Source organism: Ammospiza nelsoni, chromosome 13 (genome assembly GCF_027579445.1).
Source record: "Ammospiza nelsoni isolate bAmmNel1 chromosome 13, bAmmNel1.pri, whole genome shotgun sequence".
NCBI classification, from domain to species: Eukaryota; Metazoa; Chordata; class Aves; order Passeriformes; family Passerellidae; genus Ammospiza; species Ammospiza nelsoni.
Genome location: NC_080645.1, coordinates 13,649,020 through 13,671,260, shown reverse-complemented (window position 1 = coordinate 13,671,260; position 22,241 = coordinate 13,649,020). Strand labels below are relative to the sequence as shown.

The following is a 22,241-nucleotide window of genomic DNA, read 5'->3' as shown; positions in this document are numbered from 1 at the left end:
AAGAAATGCTTTGCCTACCTTCATTGCCATGACAATTCTTGGTTATGACTCCCATTTCTGAGCATTGTGGGCAAGCAGCATCCACCCCAGAGTGTAGCAAACCACTCAGACAAGTGCAGGCTCTAAAGCTTCTCAATAAGATGAGCATTTTTAAAATGGACCTTCCTGTCACAGCCCTTTCCTCCATCCATTTATCACTATGTGAACACATGTGTTAGTTCAGAAACATTCACTTTTGAGCACATTTTTGCCCAGCTGACTGCTGTGCTGGGAGCTCTGTCACTGCCTTGGTGGTGTGGTCTGTGCAGGAGCGAGGTTGTGAGAGCTCCTGAATTAATCCCAGCCACTGGTTTTGTGTTCAGGACTAAGGGAAAATTCCAGGAGCCCCCACTGGCCTGGTATTTAGATGATGTGCTTGAGTGTATCCTGGACAAGGTTTTTCTTTTTGACAGATTTGTGCTTAGAAATTTCACCTAGATCAGCCCATTTCCACCCTATTTTGCCCTTTCCAGCAATGGAAAGTTGTTAGTTGCACTCTGTTCACTTCTTTTCGCATAGGTAATTGAAAACTGCCTGGTGTCTCCTGACACTGACAGTGCATGTCCAAGATTTACACCCTTCTCTGAGCTTCCACACTCCAGGCTGCTGTCCTGTTAACACTGAATGTATTGATGCAACAAGGTATTTAAGCACATGCTTAACTTCAAGCTCCTGAGTAGTTTTCCTGTGTTTCTCTGGAGCCTGTCACATGCTTGAGGCTGGGCACAGCTCGTGTCTGACTGGATTGTCTGGTTGGGGTTGAGAAATGAGCCCCTGGGGAGGGATGCCCGTGGGCACAGCCAGGTGCAGCTCTGCCTCAGGCTGTCCTCCAGGGCAGGCTCCAGCCTGTGCCTGTGGGGAACAGCCTCTCAGGAGGCTTCCAGGGATTTTCTTTAGGCTTTTTGCTCTGCTATAAAAACATGAGATTGGAGCTTGATGGTGAGAGAGGAACCTCCAGGAGGAGCACTCAGGAGCCATCTCTGTGCAGAAGGAAGCTTGTGTTCCTCAGCTTTTTACATTGTTAATTTTACTTGAAGGTGATGTGCTGAGACTGCGTTTTTGCACTATGCTGTACATTTGTAAAGTTTTACAGAAAACACTAATTAAACATGTTTTCTTTTTCTCATTTAGTCCTGCTTTGGCATTTCTCACTCCTTTTGTCTGTCCCTTACTCCCTTTCTCCTTCCCAAGTCCTCAGTGACAAGTGAAAATCACTTCTTAGCATTCAGATTCCCTTGTGAGGGCCCCTGGGTGGGTTGTGGTCACTGTGTGAACTAAATCTAAAATGTCCAATCTAAAATGTGGCCAGTAAAAACAGCTTGGAAAGCTGCTGAATTCTTCAAACTAAAATGCCACTCAGGGTGAGTATAGCTGGTAAAATCAGGATCACAGTAAAAGAATCTACAGTTCTTGAAACTATTTGCTGCTTTTTTTCTCCTCATTTGCCCTATTTTTCTTGCTTTCAGTGATAACAGAGCTCAAACTTCACTCTTAGAATTATTTTTTTAAACCTTTTGTTTGCAAACATTATGTGATACTTTCTGCTTACTTGTTTTTAGTGCAGTAAGTGGATACCAGGACAGGCACCAAAACACAGCATGGAAAATGCAAATCCCAAAGTACAAAGAATAGTCCTTATCCAGCTTTCTGTCAGAAAAGGAATCAGGTACATTTTTAGGAGGGAGCTCACACAGGTTGGTAGCAGCATTTGCAGCTTTCTGAAGAGCAGATTCCTGCACCAATGCTTTCAGATACCCCTGGGCTCCACAGGCCCTTGGCTTACCCCCACCCTGTCCTGGAGGCCAAGGCTGTTGCCAGCATGTTTGAACTCGTGTAGAGGGGAAATGGATGAAATTTAAAACAATTGTGTTGTCCTCTCTGAGGGCTTTCACAATTTTGTGTTACTGTGAGGTCTGGTTCTCCTGCCACCGGATGGCACCTAAGCCCAGGTGATAGGAAATACATCTTCTCAACAAGCCCACAGTGATACTTTATGTCTTTAAATGTGCATACCTAAAAGAACTGTTAAATTTTATTTATTACAAATTATCACAGATTTATAGAAATATGAAAAAATACATTCACCTAAACTTGGCTATACTCAAAACACAGATTCTGAGACACATCTCAATGAAAAACAATAAAAGCAGCAGATATAAGTGTATGTTTCATTACAGATGCCCTAAAAGGTAAAACCAGATTTTCTGTGCATGGATGCTATTTCTGCATCTTTTTAGGCATAAACAATCATAATGTCAAGGAACATTAGATCAGTAAAATATCCCATCAAGAAGCAATCTCATTTACCATTGGAGTCCATCTGCTATGATGCACGCTGGTATGGATTTAAAATATAAAACACCAAGTGAAAATACATGTGATTACAAATAGAATTTTTATTTAGTCAAATGAAACACTGAATTATGCTTGAAACTACATCTGTAATGAAACTCTGACATATAAACATGGAACTAAGGCATTTCTAGAAGTATGCAAAGGCACAAATAACACAAGACTGGAATAGAACCTCAAAACAGTAATTTTCAAAGCAGTGACCAGGCAGCTGCCCTGAGGAGCTGGAGCCAAGGGCAGTGAGTTTTGATATCACAGTGTTACATCAGTTTTAACAAATGGTCCCATTGCCAGCCTCCATACTTTGGGAATATTTCCACACTGTGCTCCATCCAGATTTGGTCTGGTTTTTCTAAGTGATTAATCCAATCCACTCTCATCATCCTTGTCAGCTTGTGCTTTATGAGAACATCCTTCCCCCTCAGCCAGGCCCTGTGCTTCTCTATCACTGCCATTCCCTGTTAAAAGCACAAAAGCAAAGGGCAAATGAAACTCACTTGTGGTCTTTAATACTGAAAAAAGAAATATAGAGCCCAATTTTTAAAACCATTTAAATGAAAATCAATAAGAAATTCTCTGTAAAAAAAGAAAACATTTTGATTCCTAATTTATTAGGATTCCCACATAAATAAAAGGAAGAGGTGACTGTAACTAGCAGCCTTCAACAGGAGCTGAACAGACCCTTAGTGTGTCTGTGCCAAACCCTGTTTTCTCTGTGATTAATTCTGTCCCTGTAATCTTACCATCCTTTTCCCATGAGCTGGGGCCATCTGGTTGGTGACAGTCTGGTGACAGCAGCAGATGATCCTCAGGCTCAGTGATTACCTCTTCTATCAAGGGTTTCAAAGGGGCTACCTCTTGATCTTTGGTCTCCAGGTATCCTTCTGAATTATCAGGCTCTGTAAATAAGCTTTGGAGAAGGGGTCTTAAGTGCTCTTTTTCATGCTCTTTATGGTTCTGACATACATTTGAAAAAATTGCTGTTGGAACTTCTTCTACTGAATTCTCCATCATGCTTTTATTGTTTTCCTCTAATGCAGAATTGCTGTCATTTGTCACTTCAGAAATTATTTCAATCTTTGGGTGATAGTCCTGCTGTAAAGGTAGAAATGTAATTGAAAAATTATTCTTAGATATGAAAGCCAAAGGAAGGGTAAATATCTCTTGGATCCATGTAACAGTTATTAGCTTTAATGTGCTGTTCTCTTAAAATATATGGAATATATGCTGAATATATAAACTCTGCTGCTTTGTGAATGAATCTTAGATTAGCAATTTCTCAGGCACCACCAATGAACTGACCATAAACTAATTAACAGTTCACAAAAAGAGCAGTGTGTGGGCTCTGTTCTAGTATTTTACTCCAGAGGAACCTGACCAAAATCTTCATCTGCTTCATTGGAGAGCTGAGCAGCCTTTGGAGCAGGACAGCTGCCAACACATCCTCCTTCCCTAATCCTCTTACCTTGCCTTTTAATTGGAGGCTTTGTTAGCCAAAACATTTTGCAACCCTGTTATGAGTCTGTGATCAAAAGAGCAAATCAATTCCATGCCTTATGATGGCTGTAGGAAAGTTGGCATTATCTTGGAAAGACTTGTAAGAGCATGTCCTGTACCAGCCTCTGTCTCCAGCAAGGCCAGTATGATTCTGTGCTCAGCATGAAAATCAAAACTGTGCTTTTAAACTTTTTGTCTTCTTTTTTCTCTTTTTAGGCTTGTGCCTAAAAGATTAGTTTGAGCAGAGCAAAACTCTAAGGTGGACAAGGACTGGCCTGCAGTAGAGAGGAGGAGTTTCAATTTCTCTGTGATTTCAGTTGAAAAGTCAGATTTTATTCAGCAGCAGGCAATTTGCACCATATTATTACTAGTACAGTATAATCTCTAGTATAACACTACATCCTATTAAGAAATTAAACTTATGTAACTGTTGCATTACTGATCATAAGTTTTTATTCTATTTTTGCTAGACAAGAATAGAAAAAAGTCAGATTTAAACAAAGGAAGGTTTACATGTAGATATGAACTGATGAAACCATCCCTTTTTGTTTGTAAATTTGTAAGTGATTGCACCTCCCAAACCAGCATTTCACAGCTTGGATTATCCTCATTTTGCAAAACCTTTGTAAATGTGTTTAGAGAAGTTTCATTGCTGGATTTAATGAAAATGTTACCTTTTGAACAAAGATTTCATCTTCTGGGAGAAACTCACTTACAACTACATCTTCTAAATCAGGCAGATCCTGAAAACAATCACAGATCAATAGTCAGTGAGAGGAGCTACTGTGAGCCATGGCAAATGGCATCTCTGGCTCATTGGACAACTCCTCCAAAGCAGTGCTCAGCAGGGTGTGAGGCCCCAGCCAGCAGGACCCCCTTCCATCCCCTCACAGGCACAGTTTGCTGTTAAGCACCTGTGGGAAAGGGAAAATCCATCTCTCTCCAGAAATAGCAAATGGGAAAGCAATAGCTCAAATGTCAGACAATGCTGTTTTCTACTGTGCTGTGTGATGATGAAAGAAAACAGGATAAAGAGTGAGGCATTACCAGGATTTTAAAAGCAAACATGGTTTATTCTCTTAGCTGTTTCCTGTCTATTCAATAGACTTAATCCCAATTGCAACCCATCTCTATGGGTAAGTGCCAAATCCATATCCTGAAACTGCATATCAAGCAAACTCTGTTAACCTAAATACACCTAATAAACCAATGTTTTACTGTGAATGCCTCATAATTAGGACACATAACTGCAAACTTGCTGAGAACTGTTTTTCCTCAGGTCTGATTTCAGCTTTCCACAAGAAAATATTATCTCAGACAACTATCATTTGTTGACATGAAACACAGAAGGTGGGAATGCAAAATCACAGGTAGAAACTAATACCTTTTTGCAATTTTTTTAACTGTAGGTCAATACTGGGATAAGCATTTCCTTTTGCTTTTAGATATTTTTAGCACTTCATGACTTTGTAGCAGGCTACTTAGCATGGTAGCATCAGAAACATCTGTACTGTCTTGTGTGGTGAAGATTATTATAAATTAAAATCAAGAAAGGAAATTTCTCCTTCCTGATATGGCTGCAGCTAGTGCAGCATGTCCTGAAGTCACAGAGTTTTATAAAAAGTGCATTTAAAATGTACAAATTAAGATCTGAGACTAATGTGGAGCTTGATGTCAACAGGGAGATGAAATAGGTCTTGTTTCAGTCATCAGGTGCATTTGCAGACCAAGTACTAGATAACCCAGTCCAGGTACGTGGGAATGTGATTCCCACACTGCCAAGGCATGTGCAGCAACAGGAGCTTGTTTCTGCTTGACACAGGGATGTCACAACCACCCACTGAAATTCTCCTCCACTCTGCTCCCTTACATTCCCCCTGAGACCATCTGGAGACTCAGGATACGAACAAGGACAGTGCTGCTGCTCCAGAGCCTCTCACCTTGGCATCTCCCCAGCCATTCCCTGCAATGTCAGCACTGAGGTTCTTTGGAATATCTGCACTAGGGTAAGTACTGCAGGCTCTTGGGAGAGGCTCTTTCTGTCACTAAATGTTGGAGAACAAGTAGCACAGAACACTGAAATGTGTATTGGTGTGTGATTTGGGTTTGGTTTTCCTTCTGTAGAATTAAAACAGTAGATTTTGCTTTTTACATCTCTAAAACCCCACAGATGTGTGCTTAAGAGTTACTTTTATAGTGCCTTGAAGTTTGTGCACAGGATCTTCCTATGGTGCCATAGAGCATCAAGGGAAAAACCAACACTGAATCAAGGAGATCTTCACATTGTGGGCACCTACAGTGTCACTACATATTTACTTCAGACACTGTAAGATCTTTTAATAATAATATTGTGCATACTTTAATTGCTCCCCCTTCTCTCCACTGTCTGTTTTAAACCTGTGATTAAAACCAACTAAACAGAAGGAGGCAGCAGCACACCCTCTAGTGAAGCAGTGGGCAAAGCCCTACAATAACATGGAATTTTTGCCTGGGAAATTAAGAGTAGGGCAGAGATATGAGGCTTTTCTGCCAGCAGTTAACAATATACAGGGTATCACAGAGTGTATTAAGGCTCTGGGAAGGCAGAAGCTTAGAAGCTTTTATTGCTGATTATATCACAGTCTGACACTGTCAGTTTATCAGCAGTGTCCTAATTAGGACATGTTGAACAATTCTCCTTTGAAGTGAGGTTGTATTTTTCAGTGGTATCTATGTCCTCCTCATGGTTAAATGTGGTCAACATATTTAAATGTTTCATCAGATAGACATTTTAGATAATAGAAGACCATACTACAAATGTGAATCACTTATTATATATCTGAATAATGTACATTCTGCTCTTCCTGGAAACAGACATCAGAGTTCTATTTTGAGAATTAATTTATAGTATCTAATACTGCTGGGTAACATTTACAATGATGGGGCTGCTATTTCTTCCCTATGGTTCTTCTGAAATAGTTCACATTTTCAACTGCATATTTCATTTGAGTTTTGATTAAGAGGACAAATGTGTCTAGTAGATTCTTTTCACTGTAATTTCTGTTTTTAAATGAGAGCCCTCATTAGCTTCTCCAGAGAGATCACAAAGATAGAAGGTAAACTTTAGGTTTTTACAGGACAAAAGGATTTATAGGATAAACAATTTAAGGACAAAATAAACTTTGGAAGCATTCTTCATAAATGCTCCACTGGAGAGAATACCCCAGCAGCTTTACTTTTTGGGTTATTCTTTCTTTCTTTTTATTTTTCCTAACAGTAGACCTTTCTTAAAAACCTACCCATACAGTTTTATTAGCCAGAATGTTACAAGAATTAACTTGTAAAAGACAATATACACACGTGAACTTCTCCAAGTCTGAATCCAATACATACATCAAGAGAAAGTGCTGCCAGTGTCTCCAGTTTGAACTGTTCAATTTCAGCATATTCCTTCTCCCTCTCAGGAAGCTCAGCCTGGTCAGTAGCTGCCTCCTGTCCTGGTAGATCTGCAGAATAATCAATATCAGTTGCAGAGAACTAACTGAATAAAAAATGTCTACATTGCAAGCACTGCAGAACCAGACTGCTGGGGACTGGCTACCACTGCAGAATTCACAGCTCAACCCAAAGCTTGGTTTTTCTTTTATAGTCTGGGTCTCTCTTCTTTGTATAAATTAATATTTGCATTTTGCAATAATGTGTTCCACAAATCTATAAAAGCATTTCTCCATGTGTGAAGGTACAAAACCTCCTCTAGAGTGATGACCAGCTTCTGTTGGCAGAGACTGCCCAGTTTGTGTGGGAGCAAGGGAAGTCTGTAAACTCTCCTGGCCTTTCACTAAACCTGGCATGTTTGAGAAGTGGAGTTCCACCTTTAAATTGCAGAAGTTGCAGGTTAAGCCTTCAGAAATTTACTATTTATTGTACTTAAAGAATATTTTACCCAGTATTGCTTGATTTCACCTTGTCAGTGTGGAAATCTAATGGAATGTTTTTATGTATGAGAGTTGGCTGGAGCCACAGCAGAGGCAGTGCTCCACTAAGGGAGGTTGGCTCATCATCTCTGCATGAGATCTGCATCTTTGCTTTGGCTCTTCCCTGTGTACATTACCATCTGCCTCCTGGCTGACATCTGCACAATTGCAAGAGTCTGGTTCCTGTGCATCCTCTTGACCTTCATCAGGCATGTTTCCAGATGTGAAACCTCTGCTATCTTCTCTATTTGGTAGAATTGTTATCACTTCATCACAAGAATCAAACCCCTCATTTTTAAATTTCTCAGTTTTTTCTTGAGCTTCTTCTTCTGATCTATTTGAAGTTTCTGATGTATTAGAATTTCCATCACTATCTTTTGAATTTGCAGATGCTCCTACAGAAGAAATAATTTCATAAAAATTGCTGAGCTAATCTACCACTGCTCATATTAAATTTCCAAACACTACTGCAATGGGCTAGAATGTGCATCAACAGCTCCTACTTTGAGCAGCTATCCATGGATGAGTACTCCTCCCAAGACTGCAGCAATGCTGTTTTCCCATCTCAACTCCCCAGCAAACAGAAGTTCCCCACAAAAAAAAAATCACCTAGAGAAAATGCTTAAATAATAAATGTCTGGTATTTCTAATACTTTGAAAAGGCTCACAAGTGACTACATATTTAAATACATCCTTGAGGATTTTGATGGATCAGCAACAAATGCTGGTTAACCTATCCTTTGTGCAATCCACTTACTTGAAAAAAAAATTTTAGTTGGTAGTCAGTCCAAAGATGTATCAGATAAAGACTCCTCTGCACATTCAAACTGAAGTGGTCACAGACATCTTCCAAAACAGTAAGCACAAACCTTCTTGGGTATCTGTTGCAACTCCTTCCATGCTCTTTTGTTTCCTCTTTTCCTGTGCTCTTTCCCTAATTGCTGCTAAAGCATCAATGCTATCTTGGATTTTTTTTCTCTCTCTGGTTTCCCATTTTTCCATTTCTGCTTTCTCAGCTTCAAGCCCTCCAACAGCCCAGGCTTCTGCACAGGCTCTAATGAAAACACAAAAGCTCACTGTAATACAGCTATAAAAGCCCACCTTTGCAATGAGAGAGAAGTTTAAAAGAGTTTGCAACAGCACAAAATAGCTGCAAGAGAGAAAAGCAGATAGCAGTGACAATCTCTTATGCAACAGGGATATACATTTATCTCACAAAAGAAACAGAGATATCCAAATGCTGATTGCTGATTACATCACCAGAGATTGGTCTGATATTGGCTCAGCTGTTCCAGACACCTGCTCAGGTTCTGTTGAAATCAGGAGAAAAAATACACTGCTTTTTTCTAGGTATGTTAGATGTAGAAGTCTGTAGTGCAATACTCTTCTCCTCAAAGTCATCCACTTTTAATAAATTATACTGGTCAATCTTCCTTCCATGACAGTATTGACCAAAAATGGAGGAGTGATTGTTAGCACCTGATTCTTATAGCTGTGGAAAGATGGCTGTGTTTCTTACCTGTCCTTTGGGAAAACTGGTCTGTCATCCAGATATGTCAGCTGTTTTAGTCGAACAGTGAGTGTTTTTCTATAGTTAGCAATTTTCCTTATCACCTCATTTCCCATCAAATTCAGCACATGCTAGAGAAACAAGGGAAACCATTTTTAAGCTTGAGTAGCAAAAATCCCAGCCTGGATATGCACTTCTTCTGTCATTTCAAAAGCAAGAAATGAATAAAACACCCAAGGTGTTACAGGTGATCTACCAGAAACAAACCAATGTTTAATAATGTTTATTTTAGATTGATACCTACTGTGCACTGAACTACCCAACAAAGCCACTTGTTGGGTTCACCCACACACAAACAGAAACCCTCAGCTATATTTGGCTTACCAGATTGGGCATGGTCTCCAGAATAGCTACAATACTTGGATCACTTAGTTTGTTGTGGGAAAGATCAAGAACAGAAATACTTGGGCATTCCTGCAAGTGCTGGATGTCTTCCACTGTCTGTAACTTGTTGTGAGCGATCTGCAGAGTCTGCAGGACTTTCAGACAAGCTGCCAGACAAGAACAGTACAATGCAAGGAAAGGTAAGAGTTGTCACTTCACAAAGGGCTTTATGAGCAAGTAGAAAACTGCATTGTCAAACTAATAGTTTATATTGAATTTGGAGCTTTTTTCCAAATTTGTTATTTTGCTATATATACTTTTTGACAAGGCCTCCAAAGCTGCTTTCTTCACCCCAGGAAAAAACAGGTGCTTGGTTTTAGGGTGGTAGTTTTTTAAAATTCACATTTCAAACTAAACAGTTACACAAAAGCAAGAGCTTGTGTTTCAAAATTCTCAAATGTAAGCAAGTAGTATTGTACAGAAATACAATAGCTGATGACAGAATCAATCTTTTAGCAGATATAAAAGATTTAGTAATTGTGTCTGCAACACAGATAAGTACTGAGATGGTATTAAGAAGTGAGGAAAAACTACTTAATTATCCTAGGTATCCATGTGAAAGTAATTTTCCCGTAGTAGTATTTTCTGTTTCTCAACATAGGTTTTATTCCTCCACAGAAGCCCTGTGGGCTTTGCTATGGGTGTTGTGCAAAATTCTAACACAAATTAAAAATCCTTTGAAACTCGTGCCACTAACAAAAGCTTAGTCAGAGCTTAGGAAATATGGGCTTGCCAGAGGCTAAAACCTTGCAGCAACAGTTCTTACAGAGATTTTCAATGGTCCTGATGTAATTGTTACTGATATTGAGGGAATCCAGCTTTTGTAAGGGTTCAAGGTTTTCAATTTTCTCAATTAAATTGAGTTGCAGGTAGAGGGAACGCAGCTCTGTCTGAGCCTCCAAATTCTCAATTTTTCTTAAGCCATTGCATTGCAGCCACAAACATTTCAGTCCTGTATATTCTTCAAGATTCTCCAGTCGGTCAAATCCTGCAGAACAAAAAAAGATGTTTTAAAATGAAATGGCATTGGCTGAAAATGAGTCTTTGGATGAGAAAATTATAGAAAAAAAATAGAAAATTATAGGAAAAAAACAGAGCTGCTGAAACAGCCTGAGAGAACATTGGTACTGAAGTCACTGCAGTATTTCCACTGAACCCCTGGTACTGTTTATGGCCCATAAAGGACAAAACCAGGTTGGTACCTATTCTGGTCTGTATCTCAGCAGCCCTTTAGATGCTAAATAACACATAGGAAAACCAAGGCTGAATGTAGAAGGTAGCATATCCTATTTATGTGGAAGAATTCTTAGGCCAGCTAGGGCTAGGTAACTGCATCATGCAAAAACCTGCTCAGAGATCACCAGAGGATGAATAATGTTCATTCTAACAATTTTTTTTTTCTTTCAGCGGTGTTTCAAACATGCAGCAAGTATTTATTGTTTATTTTCCTCTTGACCGTTTTTATTTGGCAGTAAAAAAGTTCCAAAAGTGGAAAAAGCTTTTTATACAAACCATTTAAGGAAAAATATGTATATTTTCCTCTGAGTGCAAATCAAGACCAGTATTTTAATTTACATGTTTCAGAGGCTCCTGTTTCAGTAAAAAAACCCAAAAATATGTCCCTTGATTCCTACTGATCCTGTGGATGGCTCCACAAAGCAAGTTAGATGTACAGTTTACTTTTCTACCTTCATATTGACTCATTTTGTTTCCTAAATCCAGTATTACATAAAACTGTGTTCTAATTTAGAAGAATGACTCAATACCTTACTTCAGTGAGCCATGAAGTAGATTCCCTGCTAAAATGCTACTTGGAATGATCAAGTTAGGCAGTCATGTCCACATCTTACCTTTATAATGCAAGTACAGTGTATCATTTAAGTATGGGGTCCAGTATAATTTCTGCTGTTTACAGATGTCTAGCAGAATCTTTTTTGTCATCCTAAAATAGTACAGGAAGCAGAAGCAAAATAAAAAATGTATTTCAGTGCACATTCTGAGATCTTTGGTTTCCTTACAGATTCCATTACAACACAATTAACAATTCTTTCATGATAGACAAATAGCTACAGCTTTCAAAATTATATTTTAAAAAACCCACAAAAACCAGCTGGGTTTTTTGTGTGGCTTTTCATTTCTACCTTTGAAGTGAGTTACCAGGCCCTTCTGCTAAAAAAAAGAGGGTTTATAGGAAAATAGGCAGGGAATTAGAGAGTTCATCTTCTTGGAAAAAGGCAGCATGATTTTGTGTTAGCTTTTGGTTCCAATGTTAGCTTCCTCTCCAATTCTTTCCCCTGTTCCTTGCTGCTTTGGTACAGGACCTTTGATGGCAGAGCCAAAATGCAATATTTTTCTCAGACTAGAAAAATCAATGGTAATCAACCCAACATTTTATTGAACAGCTGACTCCAAAATAGCAGTCAGGAAAGTTTTGATATAGAGCTGTTAGATGGCTGGGAATGCCACTAGGAATTAACAGAATGCTTTGTCTGAACTGAAGCAGAGAAATGGTTAAATCTACTGGCACATGACTTCCATAGGAGTTTGCACAATTTTCTCCAGATCCATTAAATGACTTCATCATGTGGTTAGAATGTAGTTTGCTACAGTGGCCATAACCCCCAAACATCTGTCCAGATGCTGGAAATACCACTAATACCTGATTTATCCATTATTCTCAAGTTCATCTTCAAAACTGTTCTCCAAAACTGAGATCAACACACAGAACAGCAAAACTCCTGGTGATGCCAACACATCCACAAACAATGTATTTACCTTACAGAGCCTCTCTTTTCTACTGTCCTTTGGCTGGATGAGCTGGTTCCAGACTTTTGATCAGTATCTGATTTTTGTTCATTCTCTTGATCTGCTCTGGACGTACCGTTGACTTCTTTCTCTTGAGTTTTATCAGCTTTTTAAATAAGAAAATGAATTGCAATTTAACAGCAAGGGTGGGGAAAATGTGTCATGGCGCCAATTGCTTCAAAGAAATACTGAAGAGCACTTGAATATGAATTTCAAGAAAAGAGTGTTTTAACCAAGATTTCTGCTGATATTTTTAATGAAACTTAACTTTCTTACACAGCATCATAAAATAAATAGTAGCAATTGAAATCTGCATTTTTTTAAAGCAGAAAGTTGGATAGTACCCATTATTGTTAATATTCTTATAATGCACAGTCACAATAAAGTACTGACACCAATGTTCTGATGGTGTTAGATATTTAATATATATTACATTTAATCAACACCAATTTGAGTTTACTGTAAAGAGACTTCAGCAATGGTATCAGTCATCCCAAGCACTGTTGCTCTAGCTATTCTACAAATTTACCCTTTTGCACTCCTTGGAAGGTGTCTTTACACTGCCTTTGATTAATTCCAATTTCAGTATTTGTCTCTTCAGATACTTGCCCTGAACCTTCTACTTGCTCATAGAGAAAGTACAAACAAGATGATTGTAGCAGTTTACTTAAATATGACTGTAATTAAAACATAATAATTGGACATGTTTAGTAACACAAGAGGCAATGGGCTGAAGCTGAAGTACAGGGAGTTCCACCTGAACATAGGGAAGAACCTTACAGTGCAGGTGAGCATGCACTGGAGCTGTTTGCCCGGACAGAGCATGGAGTGTCCCTCCCTGCAGATGTTCCGGAGCCATCGGACACAGCCCTGTGCCCTGAGCTCTGGGATGGGAGCTCGGACCAGGGACCCGCTGCGTTCCCTGACCCATCCTGTGCCTTGTGACTTAGAGCTCAGGCTGGCTGTGTGATTGCAACACTGGGAGAAACACTCCTCCGGCAACAGGAAAGAAATGTCGGGAAATGAAAAAAGACCATAGGAAGACAGCAACTGAGTGAGTGTGCCTCAGTTATGTCAGGATTTTCAGCGACTTTGCTGGCAGGAAGCACACACTCGCATTTGCATCCAGATCAGTGCGAGCAGCCGTGATGTGCAGGCTCTGTGTGCTGGGGAGAGCCGGAGGGGCTCACCTGTGCTCACAGCGCTGCCCTCACGCTCCGTGTGGGCACCTCCGCTCCCGGGCTCGCCCAACGGCGCCTCCGACGCCTCAGGCGCCGGGACCTCCTCTGTGCGGCCGCTGTCCGGGTCTCCAGCGGGCGCCGGCTGCATTCTAACACCCCCGAGCCGGTGGGCGATTTACGCTCTGCCTCTTTCAGACAAAATGTCCGCAGGCTTTAGTCAGCGGTACGCGAGGGACGGAGCGGAGCTCGGGCCGCGGCTGCCGCCTCAGCCGTGGCCATGGCGACGCCGCGCGCAGCCCCACAAGGCCCCGCGGCCGCTCCCGGCGGCCCCGCGCGGCGCTGGCGGCGGCGGGCGCGGGCAGCGTGGCGGGACCGGCCCGGCATCACGGGTGAGGCGCCGGCGGGTCAGGGCCGCGCCGGGGGTGGGTCCGGCCGGGACAGCCCGCGCCAGGGAGGGCTCCGGGCCGGGTCATTCAGAGCCGGGGCTGGGCGAGGGGCCGGGGCGCCGGGCCAGCTCGCTGGGGCCGCGCGGAAACGGCGCGCCCGGAGCCTGCTGTCCGCCCTTGGCGAGGGGCGGGCGGGGTGTGGCGCTGCCGGGCGGCGCGTCCAGTGCTGCCGAGGAGAGGACGGATTTGTGCTTGGCTAAAATACGTATGAAGTAGTGAAAGCGTGAGGCACAGCCAGCGCGGTGTGCGTGATGCGCTGCACCGTGCCGTGGCTCAGGGACAGCGGCAGATGCCGTGCTTTCGAGCGCCCTGGGCACTGACGCGCTGTCCTAGCCTGCTTTGTCTCTATGTAGCTGTTTGTCCTTGAAAGAGCCTGTTGTTTCCTTTGTGTCTCAGCTCTCCCGTGCTGGTTATCCTTGCCTCTCTTGTAGGTAACTTTTCATCTTTCTACATTGGTTTTCACTTGTTCAGCTTCTGCTTTAATTGTTTTATTTACAGAATCGTTGATCATTGTTGTTGCAGTATAACTGATTAATAGCTCAACCCTAGGAAAAAGAATAAACAGTACCGAAACCAGTGAGGTTGGTGGTAGGTGACACCCGAATTTTAGCACACTGACTTGTGGTTTTTCTGCATCAAAACAGTGCTCAAACTGTAAAATGCTGTATCTCAAAATTATCCATACAGTCTGAAAAGTTTACATGGCTCAGGAGCCAATTTTAATTGCCTGTGTCTTCTTTTTTTTTCAGGCTTGTGATCACCATGGCTGCAGTGGACCGATTCTCCCTCTTGTATAGAGAAATCAGTCGCTCCTGCAGTGTCTATGTAGAAGCCCTGGCTATTGTTGGAGCTTGGTACACAGTCAGAAAGGTTGTGTCTCTGGCTTTGGACACTTACAGTGCACTCAGGCTGCACGTGATTCCAAGGCTGAGTAGGGAGGTTGATCTGGTCAAGAAGTACGGGAAGTGGGCCGTGGTCACGGGTAAGAGATGGTGAATTTCCTTGTGTTTATGAAACAATGTAGCATACTGTGCCAGTACTGTGAAACTTGGTGGCTTGTGACGCTGGGTGAGCTTTATATCACAGGCTGGAGCCTGTATTGTCTCTGATTGCAGGTTAATCTGCCTGAGCAGTGGCTGTTGTTTATTGCCTTTATAAATTAATTCTTCAGGAGATGGGCAAGCTAAGTGAGTTGATGGACTACTGAGAAAGAATCACAGCAATTGTTGCCCAAATTTGCAAGGTACCTCTTGATCAGCTGCCAGTGTAGACAGGAATGTAGACAAGATCCTCTTTTTGCTGTGGATATTCATATGTGCCCTAGTTCTTCAGCAAGGTTTGAGTCCTCTACCTCTGACATCCCTGCCTTTCATTAAGGTTCTCCTTTGAGCTCTCACTTGTTGTCATGGAAAATATAAAACTTTTATGAGGGGAATTGCAGAAGATGGTTGACAGTGTTGTCTTTACTGTTGCGTCTTTGAATTCAATATATTTAGTGCCACATGATCTCAGAAAAAGGAATAAAGCTATAATTGAAGGAACTGTCAAGAGAGAAGGCTGGTGTTGCTCAGTTTTTCACTTGTGTGTTCTGTTGCTGTTTTCTCTTGCAGGTAGCACAGATGGTATTGGGAAGGCTTATGCTGAAGAGCTGGCAAAGCGTGGTGTCAACATCATCTTAGTCAGCAGAAGCAAAGAGAAGCTGCAGGCTGTCTCCAGGAGCATATCTGAAACCTATAAAGTGGAAACAGATTTCATAGTAGCTGATTTCAGCAAGGGGCGTGAGCTTTACCCAGCCATTGAGGAGGCTCTGAAAGACAGAGAAATTGGGATTTTGGTGAATAATGTGGGAATACTTTATGACTACCCAGACTATTTTACTAATCTGTCTGAGGATTTGCTATGGGACTTGATCCATGTAAATATTGCTTCTGCTACCATGATGACACATATTGTGCTGCCAGGCATGGTAAAGAAGCGGAAAGGGGCAATTGTGAACCTTTCTTCAGCATCCTGTTGTCAGCCAACACCGATGCTCACAGTCTATGGAGCCTCTAAAGTAAGTTGGGCTGTAGTGTTAAAAGGCATGCACTGGAAACACATTCAGCAAGGATGTCAAAATACTTGAATGTTTCTAGGGGTTTGCTTGGATTTTGAAGGTGAGTGATACATGTGTTATGCAGGAAACTCTTCATCCTCACCAATGCTGGGCTTGGAGCCAGTCAGTGCTCTTGGATTTTGTGTGAAGTGTGGCATAACAGTCATTCTAGGAAAAATGTTGCCTTTCTCAGATGCACAAAGCAGAGAGGCAATTCTGTGGGCCCTCTTGAAAGGGTCAAGAATTTAATCTCTCTCCAGCTGAACTGTGCACATAGCTCAAGCCTTGCATACCAATATTTAGTAGCAGAAAGGGCTATACTCATGCTCAAGCCACCACTGTGACACAGAGCGTGGCCAAATCATGTAATACCAAGGAGTGTTGTGGCATATTTGGGGACAAGTGAAAAGAGCTCCCCCATAATTGTCCTTCCTGAAGAGATCCAAGCAGTAATGAATAGGACTGGGCAGCTGGCTGATGCTGGAAGAATGAATGCTCATGGTGATGGTGGATTTACCCTGCATGGCATGCTGCTGAATCCACAAAAGCAGCTGGGATTGTGAAGGATCTCACCTAGATCCAGTGTCTAAACACAAGTGGTTATTGCTCCCAGCTGTCTGTGGCTGCCCTCTGTTGTAGCCTTGCTCCTGACATAGCTCTTTTATTTCCTTTAGCTTGGAGCAAAGCCAGCTCTTAGAACCCTAAGGTGTAAAACTCCTTGCAGACTTCCTTCAGTGTGGAAACTGGCTTCCAGTTATTGTTTCTGTGCAGAGTATCTGCCCCTTTGATTTTGCCAAGTGTTTGTAGAACTGCACTCTGAATTAAAACAATTAAAATGCTTGAATGAGAAAGAAGAATCAACAAATGTTCCAAATCAATCAAACAAATGTTCCAAAATTTTTTTATTTAGCTGAGGTAATTAATCCAAATGCTAGGTCAGCAATCCAGCTTTAAGCCTGGCCTCTGAACACAGAAGTGAGAACAAGCTGCTGTAACATCCTAAGCCTCTTTGTGTACTAACAATGAACAATGCTTGAAGTGGTTGCTTAATTTTCCTAAAGCAGCTGTAAGAGAATTTGTACAAGATGCTTTCCAACAAACTGTTGGGAAAACCTTTTGCAAGGCTGATTGGAAGCAGCAAGATATCTGCTCACAAGCTGAGTCTAAAATGCTCTTTCTAAGGGAGAACTGGCTGTGTGGCACAGCAGGGAAGGCATCAGTGTTGCTGCCCTGATAAGACTGAGCCAGGCTCATTTTTCAGTCTGATTCCAGCAGTCCCAGTTACCAGCCATGTGCTTTTCTTGTTCTGTAAAAGTAAAATGAGCTAAAGGGGCTAATGCAGATACACGTTAATGAATCTTTTTGCCTAAGAGAGTCCCAGGAAACAGCTAACCTGGCTTTTGGAGAATGAATGCAAAGTTCACCTGTAAATGTATTAAAGAATGGGACTTCATTTTTTTCTTCTGACAGTAGTAGGTAGAGCTGTCTGTAGAGTATCCTTGCAATGCCCCCAGACCAGATAAGGTGTTTTAGATGAAATAAATGTTTTTGTATTATTCTTAAGCAGAAATTGTCAGATTAATAAGCAGTCACTTTATCCTGCAAGTTACTGTACCGTGGCAGGTTTATAGCAAATAACACAGAGAAATATTGATAATACTTCAGAAAATAATATTTTTATACTATTTATTACTATTTATTAGAGCTGGTGCATAAAATATGTTAAAACTTTTCTGTAATTTTAATAAAACTTTGTAATGAGATTTCATTGTTTAAAAAAAAAGAAAAAGAAAGTGTCTTTCTGCTTTTGTTTTTCTAGACCTACTTGGACTATTTCAGTAGAGCACTACATTATGAGTGTGCCTCTAAAGGAATTTTTGTTCAGAGTCTAACACCATTCATTATTGCTACCAAAATGTTATCATTCAGCAACATTATATCAAAGAGATCTATTTTTTTTCCTACTGCTGAAGAATATGCAAGTCATGCTGTTTCTACTCTTGGGTTATCCATAAGGACTACTGGTTACTGGAAGCATGGAATACAGGTAATGGAATTCATTAAACTATTTCATGTTTGTCAGTAGAAGTAAGTCAGCTGTTTACTTTCTTAGGAGTTTGAATGAAAACTGCTCATTCTGCAGAAGTGTAATATATATTGTAGACTTTAAGGCATTGCTATTTTCTCACTAGTTCTGCTTATGCTTGGGCATGCTTACTTTAAGATCAGAGAATGAATCCAATTCTCCCTTGAAATGTGCAGCAGAAATGGGAAAGTGACAAGTTTTTACTGAAAAGCAGAGTATCTCATTTCTCTTGGGGTGTTGCTGACTGGGCAAGTGTTTCACTGTCTTTGTAAACAGGAGTAGCTTTTTTCAGTCTTAACATATTGAGCATATTTGTGCTTTGGGGAAGAGTGGGTAGGGAGGATGGAATAATAGCAGGAAAAAAAACTGTCTTTTCCTCCATTTGTAGGGTTTTGATTTTTGGGGCAGACTTTATCATGCAGTTTTTTGCATGTTGGTCACATCTCATGTATCCTACCTAGTGGCTTCCTGTGGCATTGGGTTGACTAGATGGAAATGAAGAAATGGGGATTAGTCCAAAAGGAATAAAAGAGACAGGATGCATTCTGGCAAAACGTGGCAATTAATGGAAGTGGACAGAATGGCTGTTGTGAACTTAATCAGGTCAGGATTCAGTGTTTATTTGCAGAACTGCTCAGCTGTGAGTGCTACATCCGAAACAGCTGAGTATGTGTTCTTCAAGGGGCTGAATTTAAGGCTTAGTTGATGATATTCTATCACTTTTTGCTTTGCTTTAGTAGTGATTTGAGAAATTGTTTATTTTAATGGAATCTTATTCTGTCTCTTTCTTTCATTTTCTTTTTTTCTGTTCTCTTTTCTCCCTGTGCCTCTCCACAGTGGACGCTGGGCGAGTGCCTGCCGGAGTGGATGTGGGCATGGTTTGCTGTGTACTTCAGCAGAATTGTACGCTAGCAAGGTTTGGCAGCCAAAGCAAAATAGGAGTGGCTCGATGTCCCACGAGACAGTTCTGATCAGAGTGCTGCAACAATGTTTAATGGACCTTGGAGGACTTACTCTAACTTATCCATACCTTGTTAAGCAAGCTACGTAACCTAGACGACAGAAGTCTGGATCCTCTCTGTATCCTTGTATTAAAATAACTCCTCTGCTGCTTTCCTTTATGAGAGAGCGCTGATGTTCTTGATGTTAATCTCTACTCACTTTCGCATTGCGATAATAGGGCAGGAGCAGATACAATGTTATTCTGTCATAAGTGACAATCCCTCACATAGTGCTACATGATGTCCATTTGTAACCTTGAGAGAATTTGAGACTCATCCAACTCTATCAGAAACGGGACCCCAGAAAAACCAAGCCATACACAGCGACAGCTATGAAGTTGTGGAGAAGACGGGGAACAGCTGGGGGGTATCAGGGTCAGGGACCCATCACAGGGCTCTGTCCACGGCTGACGCCAACCTCAGCTCCCCTCAAAGCCGTTTGCTTCGGTTGTGCGGGGTAAAGCTTGTGTTGCCAACAACGCCTTCCGCTCGCTGGCGAAGGGGCTTTAAATCCATACATTTAGTTTGGGTAAGGGTTTAGGCGCAGCCTGCTCTCGGTCCCGCGGCTGCCGGCGCCATTCCCTGTGGATAACGGGACCCCTGCCCCGCCTCACCCCCTGAGCGCTCCCGGGCCGGCCCCGCCCGCGCCTGCGCAGCGCGGCCCGCGCCGCTCTCGCGAGAGCGCGCCGGTAAACAGCGCTCAAGATGGCGGCGGGCCGGGCGGCGGCGGCGGCGCGGTGAGCACGGGGCGGGCGGGACGGGCCGGGAGCCCGCGGCTCCCTCAGGCGCTGGGGCGCCGGCGGGGCGGCGCTCGCTGCTCCTCGTGTCCGGGGCGGCCTCGCCCTCCGCCGCGGCGTGGGGCGCTCCCCGCCGGCTGTCACTTCACCTCCGCCCTGGCCGGGCCGGGAGCGGCGGCGCTGCCCCGCACGGTGCCCGGCCGCGCTCACTGCGGCTTTAGTGCGGCCGGACGGTACCGGGCCCGGGCTCGCTGTGGTACTGGCAGTGCTGCCCGGACGGGACGGTGCTGCTGCGCTTCAGCCGGCGATCCTTGCGGCGTGCCCAGCCCGCGGGGTGGAGGATGGATGGATGGATGGATGGATGGATGGATGGATGGATGGATGGATGGATGGATGGATGGATGGATGGATGGATGGATGGATGGCCGGCCTCGCCTCGGCAGGAGCTGGGGTGACTCCGAGCGGAGCTGTCCGGGGCAGGTTGGCAACTGCGAGTCCCGTCCTACCCTCACGGGGTGGGTGTTAAACAGAGCAAACCTCTGGGCGTGCTGCTCCTTTGCTCTTAGCAGCCATCGTACTTCGTTATCGGGCTTACATACAACCTGCTATTAGCCACAAGGGTGTTTATTTTGCTCATTTGTGTGGTTGTTTTATTTTATTGCTATCGGAGTTATTAACCGATGAAGTGATAAGGCAGGCAGAGCTTAGCCAAGGCCAGAAGTCAGTGCAGTGTAACTATGTTGAGTTGGGATTGAGGGGGAAACTTTGTAACTGCTCACGCGCAGTTCCCAGTCTGTCATGGTGTTGTCAGTCAAATAAAAATAGAGGAAATTTCTGTCCCTATTACAAGGAAATACTTGATAATGCTAAATAAAGTTAAATGAAAATAAAGTAACAGCTATTGCATTCAGACTCGATTCATCTGCTGTGCTGTGAGGTCAGCCCATCATTTTCCCAAATCCTGTCAATCCCCTAATGAGGCTCCAGTCCTGCTCCCAGCTGCAATATACCGTTCTGTTCTGCTTCCCCAGGTGCTGCGACAAACCAGACATAAATGTTTTTCTTTTCTTGTCTTTTAATGGCCTTGTATCTCTCAGTTGCTGGTAGAGTGTTTGGAGTTCAGAAGAATACTAGCGTTGCAGTTTTTCTTGAGTGTATTATGCACTTTGGAATGTAAGAGGGAGAGGCTGTGCCTCCATGTGGAAACACTTTCAGCACCATCCGTCAACTTCACATGCTGTTATCAGCTCTTATTTCCTCAGGTGCCCGTGTTTTTAGTAACTCACACAACCTGGCTCAAAACAATTTTTGAAAGACTTTTTTCATGTAGATTTTCAAGCACAGTCACTGCAGCTTTGCCTCTTCTGGTATCTTTTGTCCTTACCTGGCTTTGGCATAGAGTTTGAATCTGATTTGCCTTGTGTAAAATGAAGTTCTGTGCATTATTTCTATTTGCCATGTTTCTGATTGGGAAAAGAAGCATGCTTTTTAAAATGTCTATGGACACTTCTATCACGTTAGTATTTTGTTTTGCACTTTTTCCCTGCCATGGAATTTGGAGGTAATTTTTAGCTCTTTGCTCTATTTACATGAAGTGGTTGAGTTTGGTGGTCATTGTTGCCTGTTCTCTTGTGAGGTTAGTACCCAAGTGTTTCACGTGTGCTCTGCTCTGAACAAGGGAAAAACTTCAGTGTTGGTGAAAAATTGTAAATGAAATATGAGGAACTTTTTTCCCTGTTATTTCTAAAACAAACTACCAAGGGTGCCTTTTCTCCCCTCGTTTTCAGACTACAGTAGCACACAATATTAATGCATCTAATTATTTTCTGTATTGCCCTGCCTTACAGGTTGCCTTGCAATCAGCTTTGCTAGTTCTTCCAGGGAGTTAACTTTGCCATCAGAAATGGAGTACAGGACTCAGCTGCCACATCCTGAGTGACTGAATCATTGAATGCAACATGGAGAAGAAGCGGAGAAAGAAATGAGCCTGTTCACCTGGCTTGACCTGAAAAGACCATGAAATCTCGACTTATTTTGGATCCAGCTTTCAGAATATCCAGTTGAGCAGCACAGTGAAAGCAACGTTTCCTGAAAC

At 42.5% G+C, this 22,241-nt stretch overlaps 2 protein-coding genes across 8 annotated transcripts; one reads left to right on the top strand and one right to left on the bottom strand.

The window, feature by feature from the left end:
* Nucleotides 1–2,029: 2,029 nt before the first annotated feature.
* On the bottom strand, nt 2,030–14,004 carry DNAAF1 (dynein axonemal assembly factor 1). Of its 3 annotated transcripts, none has more exons than XM_059481347.1 (12): nt 13,791–14,004; nt 12,571–12,706; nt 11,646–11,737; nt 10,562–10,783; nt 9,736–9,902; nt 9,361–9,482; nt 8,711–8,895; nt 7,979–8,236; nt 7,261–7,373; nt 4,563–4,631; nt 3,135–3,486; nt 2,030–2,849 (listed from the first exon to the last, which is right to left on the bottom strand). In XM_059481347.1, the coding sequence occupies exons 1-12, from the start codon at nt 13,927–13,929 to the stop codon at nt 2,752–2,754; spliced, it is 1,953 nt and encodes a 650-aa protein (XP_059337330.1). In that variant the 5' UTR covers nt 13,930–14,004; the 3' UTR covers nt 2,030–2,751. The 3 variants fall into 3 exon arrangements, with proteins under 3 accessions (XP_059337330.1, XP_059337331.1, XP_059337332.1); XM_059481348.1 differs by having other exon boundaries at nt 3,135–3,483; XM_059481349.1 differs by lacking the exon at nt 7,979–8,236.
* On the top strand, nt 5,825–22,085 carry HSDL1 (hydroxysteroid dehydrogenase like 1). Of its 5 annotated transcripts, none has more exons than XM_059481354.1 (5): nt 5,825–5,894; nt 14,977–15,209; nt 15,838–16,283; nt 18,142–18,377; nt 21,992–22,085. In XM_059481354.1, the coding sequence occupies exons 1-5, from the start codon at nt 5,857–5,859 to the stop codon at nt 22,083–22,085; spliced, it is 1,047 nt and encodes a 348-aa protein (XP_059337337.1). In that variant the 5' UTR covers nt 5,825–5,856. The 5 variants fall into 5 exon arrangements, with proteins under 5 accessions (XP_059337337.1, XP_059337333.1, XP_059337336.1 ...); XM_059481350.1 differs by lacking the exon at nt 21,992–22,085 and adding an exon at nt 19,246–19,529 and having other exon boundaries at nt 5,830–5,894; nt 18,142–18,369; XM_059481353.1 differs by lacking the exons at nt 5,825–5,894; nt 21,992–22,085 and adding exons at nt 14,120–14,170; nt 19,246–19,529 and having other exon boundaries at nt 18,142–18,369.
* Nucleotides 22,086–22,241: the final 156 nt, after the last annotated feature.